The sequence below is a fragment of the Myodes glareolus genome, chromosome 2, assembly GCF_982192425.1.
Source record: "Myodes glareolus chromosome 2, mMyoGla1.1, whole genome shotgun sequence".
Classification (NCBI taxonomy): domain Eukaryota; kingdom Metazoa; phylum Chordata; class Mammalia; order Rodentia; family Cricetidae; genus Myodes; species Myodes glareolus.
In genome coordinates this window covers 125,235,907-125,260,545 of record NC_142027.1, presented here as the reverse complement: position 1 = coordinate 125,260,545, position 24,639 = coordinate 125,235,907, and the positions used below count along the sequence as shown (strand labels likewise).

The 24,639-nt window shown below is 44.9% G+C and overlaps 2 protein-coding genes across 4 annotated transcripts; one reads left to right on the top strand and one right to left on the bottom strand.

Moving 5' to 3' along the window:
• Positions 1 to 650: 650 nt before the first annotated feature.
• On the bottom strand, positions 651 to 10,588 carry Fam216a (family with sequence similarity 216 member A). 2 transcript variants are annotated; one of them, XM_085679684.1, is made up of 7 exons: positions 10,110 to 10,588; positions 8,854 to 8,912; positions 7,549 to 7,670; positions 4,221 to 4,350; positions 3,970 to 4,141; positions 2,944 to 3,026; positions 651 to 1,029 (listed from the first exon to the last, which is right to left on the bottom strand). In XM_085679684.1, the coding sequence occupies exons 1-7, from the start codon at positions 10,172 to 10,174 to the stop codon at positions 974 to 976; spliced, it is 687 nt and encodes a 228-aa protein (XP_085535810.1). In that variant the 5' UTR covers positions 10,175 to 10,588; the 3' UTR covers positions 651 to 973. The 2 variants fall into 2 exon arrangements, with proteins under 2 accessions (XP_085535810.1, XP_048303327.1); XM_048447370.2 differs by having other exon boundaries at positions 651 to 1,003; positions 10,110 to 10,586.
• A 90-nt stretch (positions 10,589 to 10,678) lies between these two features.
• Gpn3 (GPN-loop GTPase 3) lies at positions 10,679 to 23,702 on the top strand. Of its 2 annotated transcripts, none has more exons than XM_048447368.3 (8): positions 10,679 to 10,833; positions 13,761 to 13,869; positions 17,024 to 17,191; positions 18,609 to 18,733; positions 20,117 to 20,232; positions 20,348 to 20,444; positions 22,707 to 22,835; positions 22,927 to 23,702. In XM_048447368.3, the coding sequence occupies exons 1-8, from the start codon at positions 10,786 to 10,788 to the stop codon at positions 22,987 to 22,989; spliced, it is 855 nt and encodes a 284-aa protein (XP_048303325.1). In that variant the 5' UTR covers positions 10,679 to 10,785; the 3' UTR covers positions 22,990 to 23,702. The 2 variants fall into 2 exon arrangements, with proteins under 2 accessions (XP_048303325.1, XP_048303326.1); XM_048447369.3 differs by having other exon boundaries at positions 10,691 to 10,793.
• The last annotated feature ends 937 nt before the right edge of the window (positions 23,703 to 24,639 follow it).

The following is a 24,639-nucleotide window of genomic DNA, read 5'->3' as shown; positions in this document are numbered from 1 at the left end:
AATTTCTTTTTGAGGAGGTTTCACTATGTAGCCCTGGCTTACGTGGAATTCAAAGTGTAGACCAGGTTAGCTTGGAACTCAGAGAAACCCGTCTTTCTTAAGTGCTAGGATTAAATATATATGCCAACATGCTTGTCTTATCCATAGGTTTATAATTTATATTTAATAGCAAATATTGAGTACCTGCTTTACAAGTTACGACCTACACATGCTATTCTGTGTAAATACTTTTCAGTTTTCCTACTTTAATCAAGAAAAATCTTATATAATATTCAATTATTACTATTTTGGAACTGATTATAAGCTGAAAGAACAAATAATATACTTGCCAGATTGAAAAAAAAAATCATGCCAGGCGTGGTGGTGCACACCCAGCACTCAGGAGGCAGAGGGCAGGTGGATCTCCGTTCGAAGCCAGCCTGGTCTGAAGAATGAGTTCTAGGACAGCCAGGGCTACACAGAGAAGTCCTTTCTCAAAAAACAAAAACAAAACAACAACAAAAGAGGCGCTGGTGCTCTTCCAGTGGACATGGGTTCAATTCCTAGTGCCCACATGGCAGCTCACCAGTATAATTCCAGGAGTTTCAATACCTTTGTACAGACGTACCTGCAGGCAAAACACCAATGCACATAAAATAAATTTTTAAAAATTTAGTGTATGTGGTAAGTAAAATTTTAATTGTTCCTAGCTAGAAACAAGCATACATTACACAGATATCATTGGTAAACAGAAGCATATAGGATGAAGAAGGCTATTGTCAATTTCTCAACAACTCAAATGACATACTGGTGATTAGCACTATCCATACATGGCTCACAACTCTTCCCTGTCCACTTCTGGCTCAGCATCTGGATGTTGGCTGATGGCTGACCTTGGTATGGAGACTGTCGGGCTAAGACGGGGTGTCCGGTTCTTGAATAGACATGGTCTGCATGCACTCATTCAGTAGATCTTCTTCCTTTGTTCCTTCACTCATGCATGGCTGAGAACCTTCTGAAGAAACTGAAGGGAATGGAGGAGTTTATAGTCTGTTTTGGAAATAAAATTTTTATTATATGTATATGGGTGTTTTGTCTGCATGTGTGTCTATGTACTTACTCTGTGTGTGTGTGTGCACCTTGTGTCCCCAGAGGGCAGAAGAGGGCCTCAGATTTGGAACAAGAGTGGTGGGTGCTGGGGATTGCAGGTCCTCTGAAAGAGCAGCCAATGCTCTTAACCACCGAGCCTTATCTCCAGCCTCATTTATTTATTATGTATACAATATTCTGTCTGTGTGTATGCCTGAAGGTCAGAAAGGGCACCAGACCTCATTACAGATGGTTGTGAGCCACCATGTGGTTGCTGGGAATTGAACTCAGGACCTTTGGAAGAGCAGGCAATGCTCTTAACCACTGAGCCATCTCTCCAGCCCTTACTTATTTTTTTTAAGATTTATTTATTATGTATATAACATTCCTTCCATGTATGCTTGCTTGCCAGAAGAGGGCGTCAGATTTCATTATAGATGGCTCTGAGCCACCATGTGGTTGCTGGGACCTCTGGAAGAGCAGTTAGTGCTCTTAACCTCTGAGCCATCTCTCCAGCCCTCATTTACTTATTTTTTTGAGACAGGGTTTGTGTAGCTCTGGCTAGCCTGTAACTTACCAAACTGGCCTCCAATTCACAGAGATCCACCTGCCTTTGCACCCCGAGTGCTGGGATTAAAGGCATGTGCCAACATGTGACTGGATGTAAAATTCTAAGCACTACCTTCAAAATGACCCAGCCTATTGAGCTTTTAGAAAGACAAATTCCCTACTGTTTTCAACTTAGGTACCCTCCTACTTGCCTCAGCCTTTCTTATAGTAGTCACAGCATTGCACTATAGCAGCTACTGCAATAAACACTGTATTCCCACTGGTTTTAAAAGCCTAGTTGAGGGAGTTAGGAGTTAAATAAAGTAGTCAGTAATGTCTTCGGAGTCTCCATATTCCTTTAGTTCTTTCTCATGGCTTGAGGACCTCGACAGTATTTCCTCTACTTTGGTCTCCCTAGCCTTTTAAACCAGACTTAACCTTCTCCCTGCCTTTTCCCTTATGTCTTGTGATAGGGTTTTGCACATGGTAGGCAGGCATCTAAAAAAATACTTCTAAAGCTGGATATGACACAAGCCTATAATCTCAGCACTTGAAAGGCTGAGCAAGATCACAAATTCAGGGTTAGTCTGTGCTAGAGAGAGGGAGACTGTCTAAAACAAAACCAACAATGACAATAGTGACAAATCTTGGAGGACTAGGGGTATAGGTTCGTGTGAAGAGCATACACCTAGCACAGAAAAAGAGCAAACCTGAATCTCACTCTGAGTAGTGTATTCTTTTTTCCCTGGTTTTCAATATAGGGTTTCTCTGTGTGTAGCTCTCATTGTTCTGGAACTCACTCTGTAGACCAGGCTGTCCTCAGACTCACAGAGATCCACCTGCCTCTGTCTCCTGAGTGCTGGGATTAAAGGTGTGTGCTACCACTGCCTGGCAAGTAGTTAATTCTTTTAAATAGAAGCATACACAATTTGATGTTTAGTTGGTTTGGTTTTTGAGATAAGGTATTACTGTGTAGCTCTGATGAATCTATGTAGACCAGGCTGCCCTGAAACTCAAGAGATTCCCTGTGTCTGTGCTGGGACTTATGTCATATGCCACCATGGTTAGTTTTTACTTGAAATAACAGAGCTCATCACACTTGAAATTTTTAATCAAGACATAATCAAAATGACTAAGTATATTTTAAAAGAGTTCAAAAGTGCAAGGCAGGCATGGTAATTCTACCCACTAGTACTTGGGAGGTGGAGGCAGAAGAATCAGGAGTTCTAGGTCCATCTGCACTACATGACATGAGACTTTGTTTCAAAAACAAAAATCCTTTAACTCCGTTTATATGTGTGTATGCCTGCTTAATTCCACATTTACCTGGAAGCAAGAGCAGTCCACTTGGTCTTCTAAAACTCCTCAGTGACTTGCATCTTGTGTTCAATGCATATCCAATCTTTACCCTGTGACAAAGGGAAATATTTTAATTGGAGACACCAAAGTGACCACTGCTGGGGAACTCAGAAGAGTCTTTTCACTAGCTGCTGGCTTTACCAAAGACCCTTCATTCTCCAGTCTCCTGGATTGCAGCACTGTTATCACACAGTTTGAATACTGAAGCTTCTGTTGTGTTGTTGTAAACTGTAGATTTGTTATTTTGAGACACAAGTCTCATATAGTCCAGGCTTGCCTCAGATTCACTCAGTAGACCAAGATGCCCTTAAATTCCTGGTCCTCCCAAGTACCGAGAGCACAGGCTTATGCCACTATGCCTGCTGACAGCAGCTTTTCTCCTTCCTCCTCCTGGCTTTATAGTCCTCCCCTTTGCGGGAGCATTATGTGCCGCTTCTGGAGGCGTTGCATCATTTGGAACCTGAATGAGAAGAGTAGACTATCTCTAGCTGATTCAGACTTTTTTGTTTATTGTTTACGGTGTGTCTGAATATGGGTGCATGTGTGGAGGTCAAAGGACAGCTTTGGGGACCCTGTTCCCTCCCCCTCCCCTGGGTTCTAGGGATCAAACACAGGTTGTTGGGCTTGCATAGCAAATGCTTTTACCTGCTGAACCATCTTGCCCTGATTAAAAAATGTTTTAAAATTTGCTAATTATATTGTAAAATAAAAGACTGATATAGCTGGCTGTGGTGGCACACCTGCACTTCCAGCATGTGGGAAGCTGAGGCAAGAGGATTTCCATGAGTTTGAGGCATACCTGAGCTATGTCATGGCACAGAAACTCCAACTCCCTGAATTGTCATATCCCACTCATCTCAATAAAGTAGTGGCCCCTTCGTCTGAGTTTAGCAGAGTGAACATATAGGAAATAGGAACTTTAATCTCACTCAGGAGGATCCCCTTCAGACAGAATTGGATATCGTTTTCCCTTCTTAACCTCAAGAAACAGACCCTTCTTTGTGTCTCAGTGGCCGCCAGAGGGAATGGATGATCATTTCAGGTGCTGCAGCTGCAATGTTCCAAGAGTCCTCTCTCTCCAGGTGGTGTCGCCATGGAGTGCAGGGGGGATGCTGTTTCTGTGAGTAGCGGGAGCTGGTATGGCTCCTGTGATGCGTGAGGACACCTGTCACACAAACCACCTGTTAGGAGACCCTTTCATTTCTCATAAGAACTGACAAGAAACCAAGGGGAGGTGCACCTGCCTGGCTTTTGTGAACCATGATGAAACATATGCATGTATTGCCGCTTCATTAAGGTCCTCAGATAGCTGGAGTTACAGATCTTAGCAATGCTGCACAGGTAGCGCTTCTGGCCTGAGGTGAGTTCTGGATGCTGAAAGGCAGAATGAAGGGTCTATTGACTGCTATATTGTAGAAGGCTCACAGGCAAACCCTAGAACCAGGAATATTAAACACACAGGGTCGTCTCTCCTAAGGGACAGATGTATAACCTGTGATAAATAGCCTAGTGGCCTTTGCATTATCTGTGTGGCCAGGCAACACCAAATCCTCCCCAAGACCCTTATCAAGGAAAGACCCTTGAGCCTCTTTCCTCAATTAATCTATAGTACTATCTCGTGCTTTACAGAGTTTTGATGTAGTCATTCATTAAGCTGCTGTGTACACATGACAGTTAATTATCACCAGGAAACTTTTTCCCAAATTGTGCTGTGCTTACATGTACCTAAAATAAACTACCTGAGGTCAAACTTTTGAAGCTTAAACCAACACCAACTTCTGAGTTGTGTTGTACTGAATTGCCTTATCTCTCACAGACTGAAACTCTGCTGGCCTTGGTGGTTCCCAAGACTCCCTCACTGTAGAACATAGGTTAGCAGTCTTTTTACTGAAAGGATAGATGTTGAGGGTTATCCCACTTCATCTGTATGGTTTTCACAAGCAAATTCAGCTGACTCAACTTTGCCAAAGGAGAAGAAAATGACCACTTATTTAAACATACAAATGGCTCTGGCTGCCATTCCACAGTAATGCAGATCTTGAAAGGAGGGGGCTCTGCTCTCTGTATGCAAGCTTTAGAACCCCACCTACCTTCTCAAGTTGGATATCTTGCCCTTTTTAATCTACTTATTCATTTAGCTATTTGTTTAATTTATTGTGCATGTGTTGGGGAGGGACTGGGGGTGGAGTCGGGACAACTTGCAGCTTTGGATTGTCTTCTTCCACCGTGCAGATCCCAGGAATACAACCCAGGGTCCAGGCTTGTGTCAAGCACCTCTCCCAGCTGAACCTTCTCTCCACCTTTGCTGTCTTACTATGGTTTTTGACGGACAAGATGGTACCTGACAGCAGCTTAGTTTGCTTGGTCTCAACTAAAGACACATCTTTTCCAGGAGCAGAAGAGTATCTGCTGCCTCTGTGAAACATACTGTAAGTTAGTTTTCAGCCTAAGTTTTTAAAAAGTATGTGTCTATATGTGGGTATGTGCACACATGTACATGTGTGCAGGTGCCCACAGAATGCAGAAAAGGGTGTCCAGTCCCATGGAGTTGGAGTTACAGGTGGTTGTGAGCCTAGACATGGGTGCTAGGGCTGAACTCTGGTCCTCCTATCACTCAAGACCTTGAAATGTAACAGAATGACCCTCAATTTCTAGTCCACCTGCCTCCATCTCCTAAAGACTGGAATTACAGGTGTGTGCCACCATGCCAGGTTTTATCATTTAATCTAATTTGACTGAGTATACTTCCTTTTTAAATATTTATTTATTTATTCATTATGGATACAATATTCTGTCTGTATGTCTGCAGGCCAGAAGAGGGCACCAGACCTCATTACAGATGATTGGGAGCCACCATGTGGTTGCTGGGAATTGAACTCAGGACCTTTGGAAGAGCAGGCAATGCTCTTAAACCACTTAGCCATCTCTCCAGCTCTATATCCTTCCTTAAGACGCACAACTCAGTCAAGTGGTGGTGGCACATCCCTCTATTTCCAGCACTCAGGAGGCAGAGGTAGGCAGGTCTCTGAATTTAAAGAGAGTTTCAGGACAGCCAAGGCTACACAGAGAAACCCTGTCTCACCCCCTCAAAGATGCAAAGCCCAGTTATTGATGTATGTATACATACACTAAAATCTACATTATTGAATAAGTCATTAATCCAAAAAGGAGTAAGAAAGTTGGCTATAAGAACCTACCAGTCCACAGAAAGATTTATTAGCTTGAATTCACACAATCTACATTACTCTAGAAATGATACTTTGAGCAGCTATGGGAAGTTTTGTTGGTTGTTTGTTTGAGACAAAGTCTCTTGTAGCCTAGGCTGGTCTCAACCATGAAGCCTAGGCTGGGCACAATTCCTGATCTTCCTGCCTGTCCCTCCCAAGTGCTAGGATTACAGCATGAGCCCTTAGAGTTTACTGCTTGTTTGAACAAGGTGTCACCATGTTACCCTGGGTTGTCTCAAACTCCTGAACTCAAGCCACCCTCCTGACTCAACCTCCCCAGTAGCTAGGACTACAGGCACATGCCACCATGCTTAGTTCTCACAGGTTTGATCATTAATGAAGAATAAAAGTCAATAGTTCTGCCAGGCGGTGGTGGCACACGCCTTTAATCCTAGCACTGGGGAGGCAGAGGCAGAGACAGGTGGATCTCTGAGTTCGAGGCCAGCCTGGTCTACAGAGCGAGTTCCAGGACAGGCTCCAAAGTGACAGAGAATCTATAATCCTTGTAGTCATTCATGAATTTATTCAACATATTTACTGAGTGACTCTGCTTTGGGGGTGGGTGAGAGTTTTGTTTTCGTTTTAATTGTTGCTGAAACAAGGTTTTACTATGTAGCCCTGGCTGGATTCTGACTTTCTACATAGACCAAACTGGCCTCAAACTCACAGAAATTTACCTTCCTCTGCTTTCCCAGTGCTGGAATAAGGCCTGTGCTATCATATCAATTCATTTTGAGGACTTTTTTTTTAAGTTTCAGGGAAAATACAATAGGCCAAGTAAGCTGAAAATTCTGGCAACTGCCAGGAGGAGGGGGATGGAAAGAAAGTCAGGCCTTTCAAGTTAGGTATGGAAGTCAGAGAACCAGGAAGAAAGTCTAGAGTGCCAGGGACAGCATGTCCAGGCTTTGACCAGTATCCAAAAGAAAAAGCTAGAAGAAAAATGGAAGCAGACAGGCTTCCTTCACAGGGTTGCATGAGCACTGCTCTGCAGGAAACTGCCTTCACACACAGACTCCTTGACAGTGTTCTGGATACACCATATAGTCTGCCGGCCCTAAACTTCTATCCGAGTAGTTTATCTTCAGTCACAAGTTCTGGATCTATAGCTTGGTGGTAGATTACTTGGTTAGTATGCATGGGGCCCTGGGTTTAATATTCAACTTCCTTCAGAAACATTTCAGAGGCTGGCAATATGGCTTAGCAGGTAGAAGTGCTTGCTGCCACGCCTGACAGCCTGCCTGAGCCTGCTCCCTAGGTGGAAGGAGAGTACTGGTTCCCAGAAGTTGTCCTCTGACCTTCACACAGACAACTATAGGTAAATTTTTATTTTAAATTCTGGTCTTACCTTTAGAAAAGATGAATCTGTCACTGATTTAGGAATATGAATTGTTTGGATTTGAGTGGTTTTCCATAACTCCTGCAGCTTGGCAATGTGTGAGTACACTCTGTGCCCCTCTTTGATTCTATCTGTGGACAAAGACATGTGACTTTTTGAGACAAAGATCATTAATAATTATAAATATATATGTCTATATTTATACTTGTGAATATTCTGAAGCAGTTATACAAGTATTTTAAGTCAGATAGCTAAAATTTGAGGGAATGTATAATATGTATGTCCTTTATTTTTAAAGCACACAAACATCAGGAATGGACATGTCTCCAAAGATGTTAATACATAGCCAATAAACACTTTAAAAGATGCTCAAAAGCTGGGCAGGGTGGCCCATGCCTTTAATCCCAGCACTTGTGAGGCAGAGGCAGGCGGATCTCTGTGAGTTCGAGGCCAGCCTGGTCTACATAGGACAGCCAGAACTGTTAGACAGAGAAATCCTCTCAAAAAATGTTCAGAATCACTCATCAGCAGTTTAGTGCAAAGAAAAATGAGATGCAGGCCAGCAAGATGGCAACCTGAGTTTAACCCCTGAAATATAAAATGGAAGGAGGGACCTGACTCCACAGAGCTATTCTCTGGCATTCCCTACACACACCTGTGCTACGAAGACCAGTTAAACCACCTCTCCTTCCCCTGAAAAATTAGTAAGAGGCCATGAGGGGATGATGTTTTTCTCTTAACTTCATCAAAAAAGAGGTATTTTAAAAGTGCTCCTTGTGAAATAGTTGATGGTTTTTGAAGCTGTTTGTGTAGGATTTCCCCTTCAGTCCATGTGTAAACAACAGGTATGCCCTCTGCTTTCCAACCAATACTAATTCTCAACACAGTTCTTTTAGAATTCATTGGTACTTAAAAAATATTATAGAGTCAGGGTTACACACAGAAACCCTGTCTCAAAAACATTATAGATTAACATAAGAGAAAGAAGAGATCTTTGAAACTCTTAAAGCGTTTCAAGTTTACTGAGGATGTTAAAATCCATTCTTTAGGGCTACAGCTCAGTAGCTGTCTAGCATGCACAGAGCCCCATGTTCAACCTAGTAAAGTCTGTTTTACATTTGCAGATGTGTGAGGCGGGGAGAAAATGGCAAGCATGATGAAGTCAGAGAACAACATAAAAGAGTCAGTGGGTTCTGGGGGAACTGAAATCAGCTAGTCCATCTCGCCAGCCCTTGAGCCTATTGTTAAAACTCCGTTGTGTAATTAGTGTCAAGCAAACTGGCTTCTCTCAAGTCTGTAATCTACATGCATTACCTGCTTTATGCTGCTCACCAGTGCCTTTGGAATTCTGGTGATAAAAACGTCCTGCTGACCTGTTAGAAAAGAACACACATAATATATAATCTGGCAGCTTGATAGCCAGTGAAGACTGAAAGTCCAGTGACAGGCAGCTCACATGCTTTTTACTTTTCCTATTTCCATCAATGTCTTGCAAATTTTCTCTAATTTGGCTACAAGAAGACTGCCTCTAAGCTTTCTCTAGGTGAGCTGTCAGATTTCTAGCACACCTGGACGAGAGTGAGAATATTACTAGGGGATAGCACTCAGGGTTCACAAATGCTAGGCAAGTGCTCTACCACTGAGCCTTATCTCTAGTCCCACTTTCATAGCTCCCTAGTCTAATTCTTACGGCGATACCAAGTGAGTAGTTTGGTTCCTGTCCTATACGCAGGATATCTTTCTTGTTCTTTGATAATTTCAGTACTGAAAAGAACAACTATTTTGTGCTGGAACTAACTAGTAAATTGAACCTGTAACGTTTCCAATCTTGTATCGGTTCTCTTTACTTTTCTCAAAAAATTAAATTGCTTCCTGCAGCTTCTCAATAACTGTGAGTTCATTGATCCAGCACACCTCCAAGCATTGTGAAGAACATGAAAGAATCCGACATTTCATCTTTAAGAAGTCTTAGTAGCAAATATATACATACGTACAATGAAATAAACATAAACATGTATTTCACAGTCATGGGATTCAGCAAGCGCCATAGTTGTGGACCTATCTGAATCCCAATCATCCTGCTGCTCTTGATTTTAAGGAAGGGAAGTGGGGGGCGGGGACAAAGAAGCATGGTTAGCGGCCCCTAGCCTTGACATCAGAAGTCTACTGTCCTTGCTATCCAGGAAACAGTTAAAACACGCCCAGGCCAGGAGTGATAGTCTACACCCGCCATCCCAGCACTCCAAAGTGGAGCAGGAGAACGAGACCAGCCTGAGCTACGTGACTGTGCATCAAGAAACCAATCCGCCAAACAAGTTAAGATCAACTTGATAGCACACAGCCCCATCCGACAAAGAGGCAGCCAACGTCGCAGGGAGTGTATTGGTGGCGGGGCTGGGGGGCTGGAGGGCTAGGGGGCTGGGTCCTCGGCTCCCGCTGGGTTCGCAAGGCCCTCTCCGGGGCTGAAAGCCCGAGCGGGTGACAGTTGCTGTTCTGCTCCGAGGACGCCTCGCAAGCCCTTCCCGGCCTCACCAGGGGCCCCATCCTCAGCAGGGGTTCCCGGACCTCACCCGTCGCCGTCTTCCGTCCTGGGCAACGCGGGCAGCTCGGCGGCCCCGGGATAACGGCTCGGCATCCCGTCCGTACGCGTGCGCCACGCCCGCTGTGAGGCCGCGGCCTCCGGCTGTACCCTCCGACTCTGCCCGAGCGGCTTCGGTACGGTGCCGAAGGCGACCCGAGCCCCTGGAGCTAGACCCGGGTTGGAGAAGGCCTCAGGTGACCAGGCTTCTGCGCCTTGGCATCTCTCCGTGACAGGGACGCGTCAGGGGAAGGTCACACACACGCTCCCTTAAAATAAAAGGTGTCTTCCTCCTCAGTATTCCAGACCCTCAGCAGATCTGCAAGTCTTGGGTTGTCACCCTAGGAGTCAAACCCAAGAACAGTGCGCCGGCCCTCGGGTGCTGAGCGTTATTCGCGATTCGCTATCACCTAGGCAACCAGCTTCGTCTGTGGACCAACTGACAACTGCCCGTAGCTCTCTCTGCGCACGCGTGAAACCTTTTCTTTTTCCTCAGGACGCGTTTTTAAGAGTTTTGGCTCTTGGGACGCTCCGTAGTCGGAGGTGTGATACATATCAGTGACGATATGGGTTGTGATTGGCTTGTACCCAACGCCCCCGGAACTCAGGGGTCCTCGCGCGAAGGCTGAAGGGAGTGTGGCAGACGGCGGAGAACCCGGCCGGCCGGAATGCCTCGGTACGCGCAGCTAGTTATGGGGCCCGCGGGCAGCGGGAAGGTAAGGCTCGAGGAGCTGCGTTTCGTGGGCGCTGGGGCCCCGGGGCGACCTGGGTAACTCGCTTTCGCTTTCTGCTTGTACTTTGTTTTTGTTGGGGGAGTAAAGGCAAGCGTTAGTAGTTACTGGGGGCAGGAGAGATGGCTGAGCGCGTAAGAGCTTGCTCTGCTGTTCCAGAGGACTCGAGTTCGGGTCCCTGCACCCACACACAGTTGTCACTCCAGCCCCAGGCCTCTGCGAACGGTGCATCCATGTGCACGTGCCCACACACAGCACAGACTTTTAAAATAATAACAGTATTAGGATACTTTTGCTCCAGGAACTGCTCTGGCCGTCCCAAGTGTTCTCATAACCACTCCGTGTGTTTGGGCCTATACTCATTCTACAGATTAAAGAAAACGAGATACGGTGCCAGAATTTGAGTCCATTATTGTCTAATTTCAGATCAGGCCTTCTGCCACACACCCAGAATAGGGTCTTGTTCGTCACTGTTAGTCAGAAGTTTGAGCGTTGGGTTCCATCGCAGCACTGGGAGGCGGGAGGAGAAAGTTGGGTTATGGATTTCTGAGGTATGGTCTCACTTGTGTGCACTGCCCAAAGAGACTGGAAGAGGGTGTCGCTTGCAGAAATCCCAGATCTTCAGGAAGAGCAGTAAGTGCTCTTAAGCGCTCAGCCATCTCTCCAGTTCACAAAGAATGTGTATTGCAGGTTTTTTTCTTCTTTTCCCTTTCTTCTCTTCTCTTCTCTTCTCTTCTCTTCTCTTCTCTTCTCTCCTCTCCTCTCCTCTCCTCTCCTCCCCTCCCCTCCCCTCCCCTCCCCTCCCCTCCCCTCCCCTCCCCTCCCCTCCCCTCCCCTCCCCCCCTCCCCCTCCCCTCCCCTCTCTCTCTTTCTTTCTTTCTTTCTTTCTTTCTTTCTTTCTTTCTTTCTCTCTCTCTTTCTCTCTCTCTCTCTCTCTCTCTCTCTCTCTCTCTCTCTCTCTCTCTCTCTCTTTCTTTCTTTCTTTCTTTCTTTCTTGACAGTGTTTCTCTGTAGATTTTGTAGCCTGTCCTGGAACTAGCTCTTGTAGACCAGGCTGGCTTCAAACTGCCTCTGCCTCCCTGCTGGAATTAAAGGCGTGTGCCACCACCGCCCGGCTGTATTGCAGGTTTTCATTCTTCATGTGTGTGTGTTAGGTATTTTATTGTTGTTTGTTTCTGAAACAGTCTCACTAGCTTTTAACTGGCCTGGAACTCATTGTGTAGACCATGCTATCTATATAGTCTTCAACTCAGAGATCTGCCTCAAGTACAGGGATTAAAGTTGTGCACAACTATTTCCAGCCCCTAGACTCAGTTTTTAATAGGCAACAGCATTAGTAAGGCTATAGCAGTGGTATGCTTTTGACCCCAACACTTGGGAAACAGAAGTCAGGAGTTTGAGTTTGAGGCCAATCTGAGCAACACAGCAAGAAAGACCCTGTCTCCAAGAGAAAAACAAAATCTATTTTTCTGATTGGCTGACCATTGATTAGGGTGGGCTATTAGAGTAGGAAAATGAACAGCAGATGCTGAGGCCTCCAAGGGTGGAGTCAGGGGGTTGATAAACACAGCATGCCTTCTGCCCTGAGTAGGCTTCCCATGTAGATTCCAGAAGTGCAGAGTGTGGTGGCGCACACCTCGAGTCCCAGCACTCGGGAGGCAGAGGCAAGTGGATCTCTATAAGTTTGAACTCACTCTGTAAGAATGAGTCAGAACAACACAGTGAACGCCTGTCTCAAAAACAACACCTTTCACAAGTGGGGCTGAGTAGCACATGTCTGTTATCCAACACTGGGGGAGTGGATCAGGAGGAAAATTGTACGTACCATACAATCTAGCTTGGTGGTAGGTACTTGCCTGTTATGGAAAAGAACCTGAGTTCAATCCCCAGTACTGTAAATAACAACAACAACAACAATAAGTTTTAAAAACTAAGTTGAGTTTAATTGTTTTTGGAGACAAAGTCTTCCTGTGTAGTTCACCCTGGCCTTAAACTCGTGGTCCTCTTGCCTCAACTTCCTTTGTGCTGGGATTATAGGTAGGAACTCCCATGTCTGGAAAAAGTTACTTAGAATTTTATAGTTACCTTCATATTATGAGAAATATACTCATAATTGTTTTTTATTTTTAATTGTGATACAGTGTTTCCTTTTTTTTTGAAATAGGGTTTCTCTGTGTAGCCCTGACTATCCTAGAACTTGCTTTGTAGATAAGCTAGTCTCGAACTCAGAGATCTATCTGCCTCTGCTTCCCGAGTGCTGGACAATGTTTTCTTGGAAAGAGCTATTAAGGGAATAATCTTAGGGACACTAAACACAGTAGAAAAGGCAAAGATAATGATCACATACCAAGTTTGGGGAATTCCCAGTGTCCGTAGAGGTGTTGTGTCACTTGAGTATTTAATAAACCCATGGTTCTTTTTTTTTTTTTTCCTGATTATTTACAGAGATTTATCAATTTTTACTATGCGACAGATGGGAATCGAACTCGGGACCTCTGGCGGAGCATTAGATGCACTTAACCTCTGAGCCACCTCCCGGGCTGTTAAACCCATGGTTCTGAGTTCCAGAGAACGTACATATTACTCCACAGAGCCTGTAATCTAGGAGGTGGATAACTGACCTGTCAATTACAGTACAGTTTGATGTGTGAAGGGGTTGTATCAGTCAGAGAACAGTGTGTCAAGAGGGAAGCATGGTGGAGATCATTTGTTAATTTTTGGGCTGTGTTAAAGCTCCCTAAGCCTGAGCCATCCCTTGATCTAAAGCTCTGCTTTCACTGCCTTCCCATGGCTTTCCCCAAAGGTGCAGCTTTGTCCTGTGTGGACACTGCCCCAAGGAATGGAGAAGTCCCTGGGGTGTGGAGTGACACCATTCTGCCCTCTGTGCTAAGCACCCCTTTGTCACATTGCAGAGCACCTACTGTTCCACCATGGTTCAGCACTGTGAAGCCCTCAACCGCTCTGTCCAGGTCGTCAACCTGGACCCAGCAGCAGAGCACTTCAGCTACCCTGTGATGGCTGGTAAGTCCTGCCAGAGCCTCCTGCAGTGAAACGGCCCCTGGCGCTGAAAGCTAGAGATCACCCCAGTTTCATGGTGAGGGAGATGAAGCCGAGGGTCATTTGGTGATGGGTATCCATGCATGTGGGTGTGATGACGTCCTTTCTTGCTCTTTGCTGTGAGACTTAAAGGTGAGTGGGCTTCTGCCCGTCTGCTTTTCCCTATTGTCCCTTTTTTACTTATGCTGGTAAGACCAGGGTAATACGGTTTGTATGCAGCAAACAGCACCAATGCTGGCTTAAATGAAAAGGTGAGGCTCAGGGTTGGGTTTGAGCAACACATAAAACTAAATGAGGTGGTGCATGTTTGCAACCTCAGTGCTCGGTAAAACAAACCAAAAAAATTTTTTTATTAAAAAATAAATAACTGGGCTGGGCGGTGATGGCACACGCTTTTAATCCTAGCACTTGAGAGGCAGAAGTAGGTAGATCTTAGTGAGTTCTAGAGCCGCTTGGTCTACAAAGTGAGTTTCAGGACAGCCAGGACTGTTACAGAGAGAAACCCTGTCTTGAAAAAACAAACAGACAAAACAAAACAAAAAAAGGAGTAACCTTAGGCAGGTGTTGGTGGTGCAATTCCAGCATTCTGGAGGCAAAGGCAGGCAATCTCTGTGAGTTCAAAAGGAGACCTGGTCTACAGAGTTCCAGAACATCAAAATTGTTATCACACAGAGAAACCCTGGATGGGGGAGGGGATGACAAACCAATAATAAACCTCAGTCAAGTAGAAACTGCTCATTTAGATGGAAGATGCAAATATTTGGGCTAGCAGCAATCTAGGCACATTGATCTCCAGGATGGGTGACCTCATCTTGGGAAGGATTTGTTAGAGAAGAGGAAGTGAGCTGAGCCCTGAAGGTCTATGCTCTTTGGAGGCTATTAGAGGAGTTGGCCTCTATGAGATGTGAGGAAGGTACAGCTTCTGAAAGGACAAGAGGGAAGTTTTCAAGAAAGAGATGTGGTTCATGTTAGGTCTGAGCAGTTGTGTAACTAACTGCCTGTTAGATGTGGGGACATGGTGACAGCGGCAGCTCTGACAGAGTCAGCAGTGGGGCTGCAGGCAGGTGGGAGTGGACTGGAGAGTGAAGTTGAGGGGCCATGGTGTGGACAATGCCACAGAAGTTTTGTTTTTGCTTAAGCTTTGAAATAGAGTCTCATGTAGCTGGAACTGCCCTCAAACTCCTTATATAGCCAAGGATGATGTTGTACTTCTGAACTTCCTGCCTTTACCTATGTGTAATCATCCGGTTTTGTGACATCCTCCCTCAGTATGGTCCGCACGCCTCCATACCGTCCACGAGCTTGGGCAAAGTCCTGGAGATTGAAATAAAGACACACACAAAGAGATCTGGGTCATTCGCCAAGAAATAGCCGAATGTCACCTAATTTAAGCCCCAGTAGAGGAATCCCCTCCCAGCCAGACGGGAAAGCACAGCACGAGGAACCTGGCACTGTGTGGGAATTCCTACCCAGGCAGGGGGTCGGGGGCAGAATGAGCAGCGACAGGCAGTGGGCCAAGAGAGAAACTGGCACCTGTAGGAACTCTCCCGGGCAGGTGGGAAATTGCCATACCAAAGATAAAACAAAGCCCTTCAGCTAAATCACCAGGCTATAGCAGAGATAACAGAAACTAGCAGGAAGCTTAGCTGGCTGGCCAAAACAGTCCTCCAGACGCACCCCAGGGAGTAAAGGGAAAACAGGGCCCTACACCTGTGGATTGCTGGGGTTACAGGCTTGTCATATCATGAGGACAGTGTGGACTCTAGTAGGTGGAGGAACAGGCTGAGGAGGGGGTGGAAACCACCTTGTCATCTCTCTAGAGAGAGAGGGAGAGGGAAAGACAGACTTGCTTCAGGATCCCGTGAGTGGAAGCACTGAGGCTGCGCTTAGTGAAAAGATGTGTCAGAAGGACCTGGGGCCTCAAGAGCCCCGGAGGGAAACTGAGATGAGAGGCTAGCTTCCTGTCTGTTTTACTTTGATTCTAAAATGAGTGAGAACTGTTTGCATGCTGAGATATTTAATACCTTTCTATAGGTAAGTCACACAGTTCCCATCCTTCCTCAAAGGATGAATGTGTGCTGGAGTTAACTAGCTTCTTTGGATCATCGAGTTAAGAGATAGATAGCACTTGGCTTCATTTTAGTTTCCTTCTTGGCATAGTTAATACATAGCTGAATGGTCAACATGTGAAGGACACAGAGGAGAAAGTATGTAGAAAAATCAGCCAAATCATGGCCCACCAATCAAATCTGATCCTTTGGGCAGCCAGTGTTACTGGTTTCTGATGTGTTCCTCCATAAGCAACTTGTGCATCTAAAATCCAGCCTGAGTGGACAGTATATAATGTGTTTGGAGTGAACTTCTGTGTTTTGTTTTATTATTTGCCTTGAAAAAGGACCTAACTGTATGGATCCTCTTACCTCACTCTCCCAAGAGCAAAGATTGTTGTGGACCATCATAATCAGCTTTTTTCTTCCAGCACACCCATTTTTACGGGAAAGCTCTATGCCTTGAATTTTTTACTTAATGATACAGCCAGATTATATTATAGCAATGCCTAAAGAGCTTCCCCTTAAAGCAGGGCATGGTGGTGTACGACATTAATCCCAGCACTCAGGAGACAGAGACAGGTAAATCTGTGCCTAGTGTACAGAGTGAGTTCCAGGATAGCCAGAGCTACATAGTGAGACCCAGTCTCAAAAATCTAAACACACAAAAAAGAGCTTCCCCTCCCCTTTCTCTGTCTGCATAGTGTTCTGCTGTCTAACATCTGTGCAATAATTTATTTGCTCAATCAGATGTCTTGCTCTCACTCCACCTTCTCCTTTGAGGAGTAGGTCTCCAGGCAGTAGGGTCTCCAGCTAAACCTGGAGACCAGCTCCGGCAGCTCTCCCTCCTCTGCTCCACAGCACTGGAGTTACAGACATGTGGCTATGCCCAGCTTTTTTCACGGGTTCTAGAGATTCACACTCAGGTTCTCATGCTTGTGCACCAAGCACTCTTAGTCACGGAGCATCTTCTCAGCCCCACACGTGAGTTCTTATATACCTGTTAGTCACTTCTAGAGAAGATAGTTTTCCAAGTGGATACTCATTCTGGTCCTTGCCTGGCTTTCTAGACATCCGGGAACTGATCGAGGTGGACGATGTGATGGAGGATGATTCTCTGCAGTTTGGTCCTAATGGAGGATTGGTATTCTGCATGGAGTACTTTGCCAACAACTTTGACTGGCTGGAAAACTGTCTGGGACACGTTGAAGATGATTATATCCTTTTTGACTGTCCAGGTATGTCAGCCACTTGAATAAGCTGTCTGCCCTGAAGCTGTGATGGTGTGTCCTCGTCGGGACTGCACTGAGGGAGCTGGGCCAGTGCCATGGAGCTTAGGGTCCCTTGGCAAGCAAGCAAGATAAAGACGCGCCACGGTTCATATTTGTGGCAGGGACTCACAAAAGGAACACCGGCTGTTCTGCAGAAGAAGTGTTCAGGAGGCTACTGAGACAACTGTGCAGGCAGAAGGCTAAAGACAAGAAAAGACAAGAAGCAATAGGCAAATTGGAGGTTGTGTGGCTGGGGCACAGTGGGCAGAAGTGTTGTGAGGTGAAACTGGTAAGGGATAGGGAATGCCACAGCTTCTGAAGGGTAAGTGTGAACTTACCTTGCTCATCTGTGGCTTTCACTTGCTTTCTTTTTCTTGCTTTTAATCAAACACATGGACTTCCACAGAAAGTGTGTGTGAAGCCAGGCAGTGGTGGCGCACGCCATTAATCCCAGCACTTGGGAGGCAGAGGCAGGTGGATCTCTGTGAGTTCGAGGCCTGTGTGGCTTACAAGAGCTAGTACCTGGACAGGCTCCAAAGCTACAGAGAAACCCTGCCTCAAAAAACCAAAACAACAACAAAAAAAAGTGTGTGTGTGTTATGGGTGTAAATATTCCCAAACTGCATGCCCCTTTGTACTTGGATTTTTATTTTTCTGTGCTAGGTTTGAACCAGGGCTGACTCATGTCAGGGAGGCAGTCTGCCACAGGTTCACATCCCTGATCCCAGCACTGGCAAAAGCTGAGGTGTTAAAATTAGTGCTCTGCTCGATGTTTTCTTGGTGACCATACCTTAGGTTTCATGGTTGTCCTGGGAGTCTGTAAGGCCCCTTACCAGCTGAGTGCAGGGCATGGAGAGGGGCTCAGAGGTTAAGGGCACTTACTCATCCAGGGGACCCGAATTTGGTTCCCAACACCTGTGTCGGGTAGCTTACAACTTGTATTTCTTCCACTCTGATACCCTGTTCTGGCCTCCACATTCACCTCAAAGACCTGACATACAGACACATAAATCAGAATAATAAAACTCTTTCAGGAAAAAAGATACAGAAAAAAGCAAAACTTAATGCAGAGTCTGTGGGGATGATGCAGTCACAGAATACTTGCCTAGCCTATTTGAGTCTGCACTTCAGTCCCCAGCACCACAGACAAGACAAACAAAAAGACCTGGATGTCGCAGCAGGATCTGACTTCCTTCTCTTCAGTACCCGAGATTGAACCAAGGACTTCACACACACACTAGGCATGCGTCATAGTGCTGTGTCCCTTCCCCTTTTCACCATCTCTGCAGCATCCTGTGTGGACATGTGCTGCGGGAACCAGGAGCATCCCATGTGTGCATGTGCTGCAATAACCAGTTACTGCATTCTGGTGCTCTCCCTGCAGGTCAGATCGAGCTGTACACACATCTGCCTGTGATGAAGCAGCTGGTCCAGCAGCTTGAACAGTGGGAATTTCGAGTGTGCGGAGTATTTCTTGTTGATTCTCAGTTCATGGTGGAATCTTTCAAGGTCTGAGGATGAATCTCTTGTAGACTTTTCAGTCCTGGGTAGAAAGCAAGTATCAGTCTCTGCCCATTCTGTGTGAGTCTGTATATTTTATAGGCTATTCCGTTTATTTAGTATATCAAATGGTCAGATTATGATGTGAATATATGCTTAATTAGAAAATAGATTTGAACTGGATTTGGTGGTGCACGCCTTTAATCCCAGCACTTAGAAGACAGAGGCAGGAGGATCTCCTTGAATTCCAGGCCAGCCAGAGCTCTCTGTCTCAAAAATATATATAAAAAAATTTGAAAGAACTGCTTATGAAATAAAAATTGAGGCAAATGGGTACTGTATTAGATAGCATATTTTAAAATATTAAGCTGGATGGGAAGATAGGACTGGGAGGAGAAACTGTGGTTGGGATATAATATATGAGAGGATAATATAATAATAATAATGATAATAATAATAATGGGGGCTGGAGAGATGTCTCAGCTGTTTTAGAGCACTGGCTGCTCTTCCAGAGGTTCAATTCCCAGCAGCCACATGGTTGCTTACAACCATCCATAATGAAATCTGATGCCCTTTTCTGGCATGCAGGCATATATACAGGCAGAAAACTGTATACATAATAAATGATATTTAAAAAAAGAAAAATCTTGTCTTGAAAGAATGTGGCATGTATATATATACATGGTGGGTATGTGGTTCATGCCTGCAATCCCAGTATTCAGGAGGCTGAGGCAGGAGGGTTGCTGCAAGTTCAGGACTAGCCTTGTCTACAGAGTAAGACAGTATCGCAGTTATAAAGATTAAAATAAACAAAGCTGTTTTTAATTTTCTGAGAATCTTTTGTCCAATTTACGAGTTATAGACTTTCTCAGTAGTCCTGAGGGTGTTTGTGGGGTGAAAAGGCTAATGTCATGGTCAAAGTCAAGAAATATGGTCAGGGGTTGGTGAGACGGCTCAGTAGTAAGAGCACTGACTGCTCTTCCAGAGGACCTGGGTTCAACTCCAGCACCCACATAGTGGCTCATAGCTGTCTGTAACTTCAGTTTCAGGAGGCCCGACACCACATTCAGGCAAAATATCAATGCACATAAAATATAAAATTTAAAAGAAGAAATGTCATCAGTGTAGATTGATTTCTTGATAGATTTGGAATACAGTCTTTCTGTGTACAAAGACTGGCCCAGAACTCGCTCTTCTGCTCAGCTGGGATTAAAGGTCTGCCACACCCCTCTGGTCAAATAGGTGACTTCACATCTTCCCTGACTCCTTTGGGGGCAAGACTCTGCCACCTTTTTAGCAAGCAAGATTAGTATCCTGCATCGTGTGCCAATACCCTTCCAGTGTGCCCCCGTCGGCACTAATTCACATCTTCTGCTCGCTTCTCTTCTGCAGTTTATTTCTGGCATCCTGGCGGCTCTGAGTGCCATGATTTCTCTAGAAATCCCACAAGTTAACATCATGACGAAGATGGACCTGCTGAGTAAGAAAGCCAAGAAGGAAATTGAGAAGTGAGTTCAGGGCAGTCTGTCCCCAGGGCTCTCTGTCTGGGATGACCCTTCTGCCCACCGAGACAGGTCCCAGGGTGCCAGTCTCTTACCTCATGTAGTCTTCTCACCTTTATAGGTTTCTAGATCCAGACATGTACTCTCTGCTGGAAGATTCAACAGGTGATTTAAGAAGCCAAAAATTCAAGAAATTGACAAAAGCTGTGTGTGGCTTGGTAAGCTTTGGCAGTGGTTTCATTAGATCTTCTCTAATGGCTCCTCAAGTGTCTGTCCAGGGCCAGCTAGTGTCCAACCGTGTGGGCAACACAGTTCAGTTTTGTTCCCTGCAGAAAGCAGGAGGGTGGGGAGGAACTTGACTTGTTAGTTCAGACCCTTTGACAGCTCAGAGCTGTTTGAGCCTTCACACTTCACCACTTCAGGTGACTGTGGAACTGAGACAGGTACCAGTGAAACCACTTCTGGTTACCTAGTAACCAGTTATGTGCCAGCGGGTTAGAAGTCAGAAAGATCAGTATCCAGGTCCATTTGGGGTGCCAGCCCCTCAGGCCTCTACAGCCTCCAGGGGGCGCTACAGTCAGTAAAGGAAAATAACTAAGGGAATCTGAGGGGAAAAACAATAACTCACACGTGATTTCTCCTCAGCACGTCTCTTTTGTTCTCTCTTCCTTGTCCTCTATTCTCATTCTTCTGTCCTAACTCATAATTTCTTAGCTTCAATTCTCTGTCTCAATTCTAATTCCAATTCTCTGCTACATCCTCCTCTTCCTCCTTCATTTTCTTATCTCTGCTAATTTTGGGGATGCTTCTGCTCCAACTTCTGCTCCAGTTTCTGTCCTCTCTTTGTTCTTACCCAGCTATAAAGACCCACAAAATCTTAGAGGCATAGAGAGTAATCAGGTAACCTATAGAAACAGACAAGGGAAGTTTATGGCCCATTAGCACATTCTTCCAAATGTAGCAATCTCTGAGGCCTTTTCGGTCTGATTTTTATTCCTATTGCTCTAAGCTGTTAAAACAAAGAGGACACCCAAGCCTCTAAATTATCACATCTTTGGCTTGATGCCTATCAGAGTCACCATTGGAGGTTTGTTTTCCTCTGGGCTGTGGGTAGATGGTTAATTATTTTTCCTGAGAGTAAGACACAAGCATCTTTACATCTCCTGGACTAAAGTCATCAGTAAACTGAGGTGAAGGTGAGGTGAGGAGTTAGGAATCTTTTATTTTAAGATTAGGTTTGGGTCATTGCTTTTCTTTTCGATAAGTGGGGTAAAACCAGGGCACGCTTATTTTTTCTTTCTGTCTGAGCAGCTCTGAAATGAACAGCTTTGAGTATGTAGTAATTCTATGTCCTTGGCTATCTGGGAATGTCTTAAATGGAATATATTTAACTGGACCCTAAATACTGATCAAATGTGTATCAGTAAAGAAATTGCAGGAAGGCAGATCTCTACATTTACACTGAAGAAAGGAACAGAAACCTGGTAGGGGGAAGCAGGTTTCTTGGCTTTGTGACTGTTTTCACACATAACTAGGGGATGTAATCAGTAAACCCCAAATGCATGGGGGAAATTGTGCCCAGTAAATAATCAAATAGTGTTGAACTGTGAGAGATAAATCCCAAATTTTTAGCAGATGGGGATAAGCTACAGAGAAATCTACAGCAAGAAACAGCCACTTTATTCACAAGTCAGTAATTCCAACATGCCTTGCATCTAATTCCTCCAAACAAAGCTCTTGGCTCTGATGGGTTGACCTTGTGAAATATTGCTGATTAATTACTGAATGATCCATCCTATGGCTCGTAGGTCAATCCTATCTGGTGCTGTTTTGTCTCTGGCTCTCCCTTTCCTAGTTCAGTGCATATGTGTATTTGCTTGTTTACTTGTTTTTTACATTTATTTATTTGTGTGTGCATACACACATGTATGCCAGGAAGACAAGCTTTGGGAGTTGATTCTCCCCTTCTATCATGTGGATTCTAAGGATGAACTCAGGTTGTCAAGCTTGGCAGCAAGCACCCTTACCCACTGAGCTGAGCCCTCCTTCCAGAGCACTTTGTTTTTGTTTGTCCAGACAGTGTTTCTCTGTGTAACAGTCCTAGCTGTTTTGGAATTTGCTGGGTAGACCTGGCTGACCTTGAACTCTCTGAAGTCGCTGCCTTCCAAGTGCTGGGATTAAAGGAGTGGCCACCACCACCCAGCCAGCACTTGTGTTTTTAATGGGAAGTATAAATGATTATAAAACACAGACGTGGAACTGGGAGGTGGTAGTGCACACCTTTAATTCTAGCAATAGGCTGAGGCAGGTGGATCTCTGAGTTCAAGGCCAGCCTGATCTACAGAGCATGTTCCAGGACAGCCAAAGCTACACAGAGAAACCCTCTGAAAAACAAAATAAAAAAAATCCCCACAGATCCAAGATGGCAGTTGAATGCTGCACCCCCTGAAAGTGATTCTCTCTTCAACTCCACATCCTAGATCGATGACTACAGCATGGTTCGGTTTCTGCCATACGATCAGTCGGACGAGGAGAGCATGAACATTGTGCTCCAGCACATCGACTTTGCCATTCAGTATGGGGAGGACTTGGAGTTTAAGGAGCCAAAGGTATCTTGGGATTCGGGAAGTAAACTCCCTTGAGGTGTGTGTGTCCTAGAGGAGGGGATTCATTTTCTGTTCTGTATGTCTTTTGTGTCAGGAACAGGAAGAAGAGTCCTCCTCCATGTTTGATGAATATTTTCAGGAACGGCAGAACGAGTGAGATTGACTCCACAGTGACCATCTGATTGTGACTCTAGGAATGCTTTTCTGGAGGAGGTGACTGGAAGCCTTGCTTGTTTTAATGTAAACAACACTGGACCCTCCCGCAGTGAGCCTGGATTGTGCTTTGAGCTTTGAAACAATTACTCTTTCTTTTTCTTTTTTTTTCTTTTTTCTTTTTTTTTGGTTTTTCGAGACAGGGTTTCTCTGTAGCTTTGGAACTTATCCTGGAACTAGCTCTTGTAGACCAGGCTGGCCTCAAACTCACAGAGATCCACCTGCCTCTGCCTCCCAAGGGCTGGGACTAAAGGCGTGCGCCACCATTGCCCAGCGAAACCACTACTTTTTTAAGAGATTCTATTCTGACAGCATCATTTTGGATTTAAAAAAAAAAATCAAAGTAGCAATTGATGCACAAAGACTTGTATATAATATAAATCAACCGATCCACACACATATATCTTGTGTGTGTGTGTGTGTGTGTGAGAGAGAGAGAGAGAGAGAGAGTGTCTAACTTTATTTTTATGGTTGGATTTTTGCTTTTTGAGGGGTTTTCTTTTGATTAATTTGTTTCTGGAGAGATACAATTATTGTAACAAAACCATGTATCTCCATCCAAATGAAAAAATTGAAAAGGTATACATAAATCTTATTTTCCCAAATCAAACATGTATTATTTATATAATTAAAAATTAAAACTGTTTTGAATATGTATTTATGAATGTATGTGTTGGAAAGAAACGGGTCCTCCCTTTTTGGTTTTTTTGAGACGGGGTTTCTCTATATAGCCCTGGCTGTCCTGGAACTTGCTCTGTAGATGAGGCTGACCTTGAATTCAATGATGCCTGCCTCTGCCTCCCTAGTGCTGGGATTAAAAGCATGCACTACCTACCACACCTGGCCAGAAAAGCTCTTCAACAGGCTAATTTCCCCAAGGGTCAAAATGTAGGCATGACTGTTTAGAAATCTCATGTGTATCTGTGCAGGCATGGTGGCTTGTGCCTGAAGTCCCAGCATTCAGGAATTGAGGTAGAAGGATTGCCTTGAGACCAAGTCCAATCTGGGCCACTTAGTGAGACCCTGTTTCAATAAATAAGTAAACAGACAAATTTTGTTTGTAGTCTCTGAGAATTTAAAAGCTTAGAGACAAGGTTTCTTGTGGCGTTGGAACCTGTCCTGGAACTAGCTTGTAGACTAGGCTGGTCTCGAACTCAAAGATATCCGCCTGCCTCTGCCTCCCGATTTCATTTGTACTTAACAAGTAAAGCTTACCTGAAGATCAAGAGTAAAACAGCTGCACTGATAAGCCTAACAGTCCAGACAGTGGTGACACACATCTTTAATCCCAGTAGCCATACTTAGTTAGCCACAGAGGCTGGGTGGTAGTGGTGCACGCCTTTAATCCCAGCCCTAGAGAGGAATATAAGACTGGAGGAGACAGCTCTCGCACAGTCTCATTTTGAGATTCCTGGAGGCACGATCACCATTTTGGACTGAGGTAGAGGTAAGAGCCAGTGGCTGGCTCTTTTGCTTTTCTGACCTTCAGGTTGAATCCCAATATCTAGCTCTGGTTTTTATCAATCGTGCTATAATATGCCTTGCATAGTGCATACCCTAAATCAGACAAAATATTTTTTTTTTTAACTTACTG

Excerpts from the sequence above, each read along its gene's own strand:
- Fam216a (XM_048447370.2), bottom strand. The coding sequence starts at position 10,174 with ATGCCGAGCCGTTATCCCGGGGCCGCCGAGCTGCCCGCGTTGCCCAGG. Across the intron at positions 8,913-10,109 it reads AGGACGGAAGACGGCGACGG|GTCAGCAGGACGTTTTTATC; the intron begins GTGAGGTCCGGG and ends CTTTTCTAACAG. Across the intron at positions 4,142-4,220 it reads TCATGGTTCACAAAAGCCAG|GTGTCCTCACGCATCACAGG; the intron begins GCAGGTGCACCT and ends TTTGTGTGACAG.
- Gpn3 (XM_048447368.3), top strand. The coding sequence starts at position 10,786 with ATGCCTCGGTACGCGCAGCTAGTTATGGGGCCCGCGGGCAGCGGGAAG. Across the intron at positions 10,834-13,760 it reads GGCCCGCGGGCAGCGGGAAG|AGCACCTACTGTTCCACCAT; the intron begins GTAAGGCTCGAG and ends GTCACATTGCAG. Across the intron at positions 18,734-20,116 it reads TCATGGTGGAATCTTTCAAG|TTTATTTCTGGCATCCTGGC; the intron begins GTCTGAGGATGA and ends TCTCTTCTGCAG.